This window comes from Palaemon carinicauda, chromosome 15 (genome assembly GCF_036898095.1).
Source record: "Palaemon carinicauda isolate YSFRI2023 chromosome 15, ASM3689809v2, whole genome shotgun sequence".
Classification (NCBI taxonomy): Eukaryota; Metazoa; Arthropoda; class Malacostraca; order Decapoda; family Palaemonidae; genus Palaemon; species Palaemon carinicauda.
The window spans coordinates 130,107,786-130,115,285 of NC_090739.1; the positions used below are offsets into that span (position 1 = coordinate 130,107,786).

The following is a 7,500-nucleotide window of genomic DNA, read 5'->3' on the forward strand; positions in this document are numbered from 1 at the left end:
CGTATATTATCATTACCAAGGGCGTTTCCTTTTTTTATGCTATACTAGTCTTTAATGATACCTTTGTCTTCCGGAGTGACTGGCTGCTGTGCAGTACTTTATGGTCGAGAGACCAAGTGCTACGATTGCATTCATAATTTTGTTACAATTGAAGCGTGAAAAATATGATGATCCGGTAACAGCAATGCGCGAATGACACACACGCATGCGCATACATAGGCTTCTCACACAAAGGCTTATGTTTATCAAATTTGAATACTATAAATGATTTGATCATGATAATGAAAGAAGCTGTTTAAACTGACTGTAGTTACTTCTGTAATTAAGCTTAAACGCAAATCATCTTGTTCGTCAAAACTCCCCAGTAATATAAAAAGATACTCATTTGCATATTTTTTTTTTTTCTAAATATAAGTTGATGTGGATTTTTTAAGTACAATAATTTAGTCACGATAATACAGATTACTTTCATTTTTTTTCTATCAATTATCTACCTATGTTTTGTACATTTTTTATCTATTTGTTCTTTTTCATCAACTTCTGTCACTCTTTAGAAGTAGGCCTATTCGTCACATGCCACTTTCTTACAGGTGAGGCCTACTCTGGGAATTGTGAAAAGAGTCATCAATTCTAATCAGTCTCTTATTTTCTTCTAAAATTTTTATGGTCGTCTAGTAAGAAGTAGGTTGGACAGGGCACCAGCCACCCGTTGAAATACTACCACTAGAGAGTTATGGGGTCCTTTGACTGGCCAGACAGTACTACATTGGATCCTTCTCTCTGGTTCCGGCTTATTTTCCCCTTGTCTAATCATACACCAAATAGTCGCCAGCCTATTCTTTACATATTCTCCTCTGTCCTCATACACCTTACAACCCTGAGATTACCAAACAATTCTTCTTCGCTCAAGGGGTTAACTACTGCACTATAATTGTTCAGTGGCCACTTTCTTCTTGGTTAGGGTAAAAGAGACTATTTAACTATGGTAAGCAGCTCTTCTAAGAGAAGGACACTCCAAAAACAAACCATTAATCTCTAGTCTTTGGTAGTGCCATATCCTCTGCACCATGGTCTTCCACTGTCTTAGGTTAGAGTTCTCTTGCTTGAGGGTACACTCAGGCACACTATTCTATCTTATTTCTCTTCCTCTTGTTTTTTTTAATGCTTTTAAAGTTATATAGGAAATATTTATTCTAATGCTGTTACTGTTCTTAAAATATTTCCCTTTTCCTTGTTTCCTTTCTTCACTGGGCTATTTTCCCTGTTGGAGCCCCTGAGCTTTTAGCATCCTGCTTTTCTAACTAGGGTTGTAGCTTAGCAATTAATAATAATAATAATAATAATAATAATAATAATAATAATAATAATAATAATAATAATAATAATAATAATAATAATTATCCCATGCCACATCAAAAGCAGTTGCTTCTATAGAGAATCATGATCCACATCAAAACCTTTCTTTCAATTGCCCCTAGTTGCTTAATCTTTCTTTCAATTGCCCCTAGTTGCTTAACCTTTCTTTCAATTGCCCCTAGTTGCTTAACCTTTCTTTCAAATGCCCCTAGTTGCTTAACCTTTCTTTCAATTGCCCCTAGTTGCTTAACCTTTCTTTCAAATGCCCCTAGTTGCTTAACCTTTCTTTCAATTGCCCCTAGTTGCTTAACCTTTCTTTCAATTGCCCCTAGTTGCTTAACCTTTCTTTCAATTGCCCCTAGTTGCTTAATCTTTCTTTCAATTGCCCCTAGTTGCTTAACCTTTCTTTCAAATGCCCCTAGTTTGCTAACCTTTCTTTCAATTGCCCCTAGTTGCTTAACCTTTCTTGCAGATTCTTTCGCCAGTTTTTCCAATTTCGTTTCAGTGTCCTGTATTATTGGCTGTACTCTGTTATCTGCAAAAATCATCAATTCCACCCTTCTTCTCGTTCCATTTTTCTTATCTAACATTTTCAGTCAAGGACTTCTACCTTATTCTTTCTTTCTTCCATAATAACAATGCTCTCTCTCTCTCTCTCTCTCTCTCTCTCTCTCTCTCTCTCTCTCTCTCTCTCTCTCTCTCTCTCTCTCTCTCTCTCTCTCTCTCGTTAAAACAAACAATTTCTCCTTTTTTAACAATCTTGTTTTGACTTGTATGCTGTGCTGTTATACAATAACTCTCTCTCTCTCTCTCTCTCTCTCTCTCTCTCTCTCTCTCTCTCTCTCTCTCTCTCTCTCTCTCTCTCTCTCTCTCTCTCTCTCTCTCTCTTAAGACATCTTTCTGGAATAACTTTTTAACCAATTCATCACGGTGGTATTTCAAGAACCTCTGTCTCAGTCGTTATGAATTAATCAAGACAAAGGTTCAAATAAAGAATATTATTGAAAGATTATAAAGAATAAGAATTCCTATAAGTTTTCTGTGTGGATGCAATTAAACTATTCCAAGGGGCGTGGTCAAGTTTGGCTTTTACAGTTCCTTTCGTGTTTTTGTCTTGGTTATGTTCGTAAATCTGAATTGTTTAACCTATTAAAAAAAAAAAAATTTTCACGAAATATCCTAACATTATATTCTCCCCTTTATAAAAAATTGGATATTTTATAGCGTTAGCAGCAACCAAAAGGAAAAAATAAAGAAAATAGAACTTCAAAAGTTCAAAGTTGCAGCAAATGTTTTTTTATGTTGAACAGGCTGACATAAGTCTTTTTACAGCATATATATGACATATCTGTTATGACGTTTTTACTGTTTTTAGAATGATTTATTGTTAATTTTTCTCATCATTTATTTATTTCCTTATTTCCTTTCCTCACTGGGCTATTTTTCCCTGCTGGAGCCCTTGAGCTTATAGCATCTTGCTTTTCCAACTAAGGATGTAGCTTGGCTAGTAGTAATACTAATTATAAAATAGGTTATTTACCAAACATAACACAAATGTGATCAGATAAAGAAAATGAGTAAAATCTTATCGTTTTACAGAACTATGAAATACGCTCGTATGCCCCAGCAAATTGGGTTTGCCGTGACCACACTGGTGATAACTTCAGGAACAGAGACCAAGCTATGTCCTTCTTTGATCTCTTCGACTATATCACTGGTCAGAACTCAGCAGGTGAGTTTATATATATATATATATATATATATATATATATATATATATATATATATATATATATATATATATATATATATATATATATATATATATATATATATATATATATATATATATATATATATATATATATATATATATATATATATATATATATATATATAAAATACTGTACATGTTCAAATATGCACCTACATATGAGATATGTTTGAAAACACACTTCACGAGTGCTTCCTCGACGTATACACATGCATATATACATACATATGCGAGTGCTAATCACTTCCCTGATACTGATCATCTCCGGCAGAAACCGATATCAAGATGACCGCACCAGTGACTGTTCATACCCAAAACAACTTCGATGCCCAGGGCAACTCCCAATACAAGATGTGTTTCTACTTGCCTGCCATCCACCAGGCCAATCCCCCGAGCCCCAAGAACTCAGCCGTCTACATAGAGAATCGTCCGGCCCTCATCCTTGCAGCGAGGTTTGTATTTCTGTATTTGTTATTCTGTATTTCTGATACTTTGATTGCGTCTTTCGTTTCTCCTCCGTTTTCATTCGTATTTGTTGATATCTTTCAACGGCCCAGTTTTAAAACTAATTAATGTAGTGAATATCTGTATGAGTTTGAATGTTTAGAAAGTATTGACAGATCCACGCAGTCAAGTGTAAGTGGTAATGGGTCCCATGGTGGTGCGAAAAGCCAGCAAAGTCAGAGTAAAATGTATCCAGAGGAAAGAAAATACTCCTTTTAAGCACATTTGTTTTATAAGATATTGTATACGAGTCGTAAGCTGGCTGATTGGTGTATTTCCATCAGTGTTCTACGATCATATTCACACTGGATGTTTTACCACTAGTCTATCTAGGTAATTTCTAGGTTAAGTTTAATAAGCATAAATTCTAATCATCAATGATTCTTCTTGTAAATTAGGGACTTATGAAACAAGCATTTAAACATTTCTGAATAATTTTAAGACTATTTCAGCTAAATACAATAGCAGAAAAGTCTAAATCTCACAAGAAGAGAATTTTTTCCCCCTTCCTTTTGGATTTCTAGGCTTACATAGGTAGGCTATGCATATAAAAGTATTAGGACAGAGATCAGTAAGAGGACATACATGTCATTAAAATACACATTTATGCACAAGACCAATAGAATCTTGAACTGTGTTGTTAGTTTTTAATTCAATTCTATTCTAATTTTCTTCGATGCCTTTTTTTTCTTCCAGACGCTTCGGAGGCTTTGTTAAAGGGCAACGAGACTGGAATGAGCACAAGGAAGCGCTGAAGGCTGACATGAAGGCTGACAATGAACTGGATTTCGACTTTGATAATTTCTACGGGTAAGAGATTTGTCAACTGGTTATTTACTGTCTTACATTCAAGAAAGTTAATGTCTTCTTCATTCGAATATCAGATAAATTTTTGTACTGAAGCATTATGAAATAATAGAATAGGTCATTTTTTTTAAATGCAGTTGTTATGTATATTGTATACAATATTATATTTTCTATTTTTTTCAGGGCTTCATATGACTCACCTTATACATTCAAGGACAGGCGCAATGAAGTCTGGGTTGCAAAATTACAGTAATGAAATCACCCTTTTCTCCGATGCTGACAAGTCTCTGGAGTTTTCGATGCATATAGATTTACAAACACACTAAGAGTTAATTCACAAAGCAAATTTTTCATTGGAAAAATAATATTATAATGTCACACAACTTGAATAGATTCTGGATTATGTCTATTCTTTTTTATATTCGCTTTAAAGAGAAAACTTCATCAAAAGTTAATCATCCAGATGGAAAGTTCATAAGCAGTTAGGACTCAAGAAGAGGATGACCTTAAAAGCTGTGCCTCTAAAAGAGGACGTTATTAATAGTTTGGCTCCTAGACGAAGGCGTTCTCAAAAGTTGGGCTCCAAAAGGGGACTTCATCATAAGGTGGGCCTCAAGAAGAGGACGTATCAAAGTTGGACCTCTAAACGAAAAAGTCCTAAAAAAGGGGACGTCCTCAAAAGTTGCATCTCTAGAAGAGGACATCATCAAAAGTTTGGCCCCAAAAAGAGACTTCATCAAAAGGTGTGCCCCTACAGAAGAGGACGTCATTAACAGTTGGGCCCCAAAAGTGGACTTCATCAACCGTTGAGCCTTCAGATGAGGACGTCATCAAAAGTTGGGCCCCAAAAGAGGACTTCACCAAACGTTGAGCCTTTAGATGAGGATGTCATCAAAAGTTGGGCCCCAAAAGTGGACTTCGCCAAACGTTGAGCCTTCAGATGAGGACGTCATCAAAAGTTGGGCCCGAAAAGTGGACTTTACCAACCGTTGAGCCTTTAGATGAGGACGTCATCAAAAGTTGGGCCCCAAAAAGAGGACTTCGCCAAACGTTGAGCCTCTAGATGAGGACGTTATCAAAAGATGGGCTTCCAGAAAATTTAGATTGTTACTAGATTTGTAGATTGTGATATCCCTTTTCTCTTATAACTTACTCTCACATTCACTTGCACAAATATGTTCATGTTTCTTTTGATTGCCTAGGAAATAAACTGAGTTGTTCACAAAACTTTTATTTTCATCGATATCCTAATATTTTATAACAATTCATAATGAAAACGCATCTTTAATCGTGCCTGGTTCTTATTGTCTGTTTTTGAAAGAAAGAGCCAGTGTTGGCACAAGGCTAGATTAATATTTCAACAACAACAACGATCCTTTACAAATGCAATGGCCGCAACTGAAGCAAGAAAAATACGGAAAACAGTAGATTGATGGGAAACGGAATACATAAGCCAATGGCAGAGGGAATGCAAATTAAGTTTTATAAAAAAAAATAGAAAAATATATCTAATTTTTTTCATTATCAGAATTCAAAATTCTGTGTCCTGTATCTTAAGATAGATTTGGATGTTTAAATTACAGTCTCCATCAGCCACCAAAGTAGGAACTACACAAATTGAATTATGTTAGATTAGATAAATACATATTGACTTTCGATGACCATTATGTATTCCAAATCAATTCAGTTTCTGATACTCTATTTTTACCATGGCTTGAACTACACACACACTCACACACACACACACACACACACACACACACACACACACACACACACACACACACACACACACACATATATATATATATATATATATATATATATATATATATATATATATATATATATATGTATGTATGTATGTATCATAGATGTAATCTTCCTTAGCACGAAGATAACTTAACATATAGTAGTCCACATATGGAAAATTTAAAGATAATATGTACTGTATATGAAGAAATACTCTACAGTTTCGTACGCCACAGGATCTCTTCTTAGAGCGTTTATCATTATATATATATATATATATATATATATATATATATATATATATATATATATATATATATATATATATATATATATATATATATACACGCTAAAACTCCTATAATTGTGAGAAAATAAGCGCCTGTTTTATTTTGGATAACTGACTCTAATAATCATAGTAGGGAGGAAAACCACTAAACACCGATTTTTGAATAATTTTATATTAGAAGCAGGGATCAATTATAAATAATCAGGTTAAGGAGTAGTTCATTGGACAAAGGTGGTATAGTATACTATAGTCTATTTCTTTTAGCGATGCAGATTTGCACCGACTCACAGCGGTGCCCTTTTAGCTCGGAAAAGTTCCCTGATCGCTGATTGGTTGGACGAGATAATTCTAACCAATCAGCGATCAGGAAACTTTTCCGAGCTAAAAGGGCACCTCTGCGAGTCGGTGCAAATCTGCCTTGTTAAAAGAAATGGACTGTAACTCCAATTATGCCTGATTGGGGGGCCAATCTTAGGCCGTTCGTGCAAAAACCTTATTATACTTCTGAGTGAAAAAAAAAGAAATTTGCTGTTTAATTAATTCAGAAAATCATCTTATGGTAATCATTGACTATTCATTTTAAACCTGGGACAACTCAATGCAAACCCACTTTAATCAGAATTTTCTGAACTGATACCTGAGCTCGGGAGTCAGTATACTAAATTAGTGTACCCGAGCAGTCAAAAATTACGTCTACATATTTAGATAAATATGCACACGCGCGCGCGCACACACACACACACACACACACACACATATACACAGATTCACCCCTTCCCAACAAACCAACCCCACTTTCTTAACTGCAACCTGCTGGTTTGGCAATTTGTGGGTGAATTTGGTTTCCGCATGTACCTATCAGGGTAAACCCCCCCTTCTCACCAGGGTATGACTACACACACATACATACATACATATATATATATATATATATATATATATATATATATATATATATATATATATATATATATATACACATATATATGCATATACATATATATATATATATATATAT

The 7,500-nt window shown here is 34.7% G+C and overlaps 1 protein-coding gene across 1 annotated transcript in view; it reads left to right on the forward strand.

Moving 5' to 3' along the window:
- Positions 1 to 5,650, forward strand: part of LOC137654393 (heme-binding protein 2-like) — an 8,938-nt gene extending 3,288 nt beyond the window's left edge. Inside the window, exons 4-7 of the mRNA XM_068387992.1 lie at positions 2,956 to 3,088; positions 3,402 to 3,582; positions 4,331 to 4,444; positions 4,625 to 5,650. Coding sequence (XP_068244093.1) covers positions 2,956 to 3,088; positions 3,402 to 3,582; positions 4,331 to 4,444; positions 4,625 to 4,694 — 498 coding nt within the window. The 3' untranslated portion in view covers positions 4,695 to 5,650. The remainder of the gene's footprint in view (positions 1 to 2,955; positions 3,089 to 3,401; positions 3,583 to 4,330; positions 4,445 to 4,624) is intronic.
- Positions 5,651 to 7,500: the final 1,850 nt, after the last annotated feature.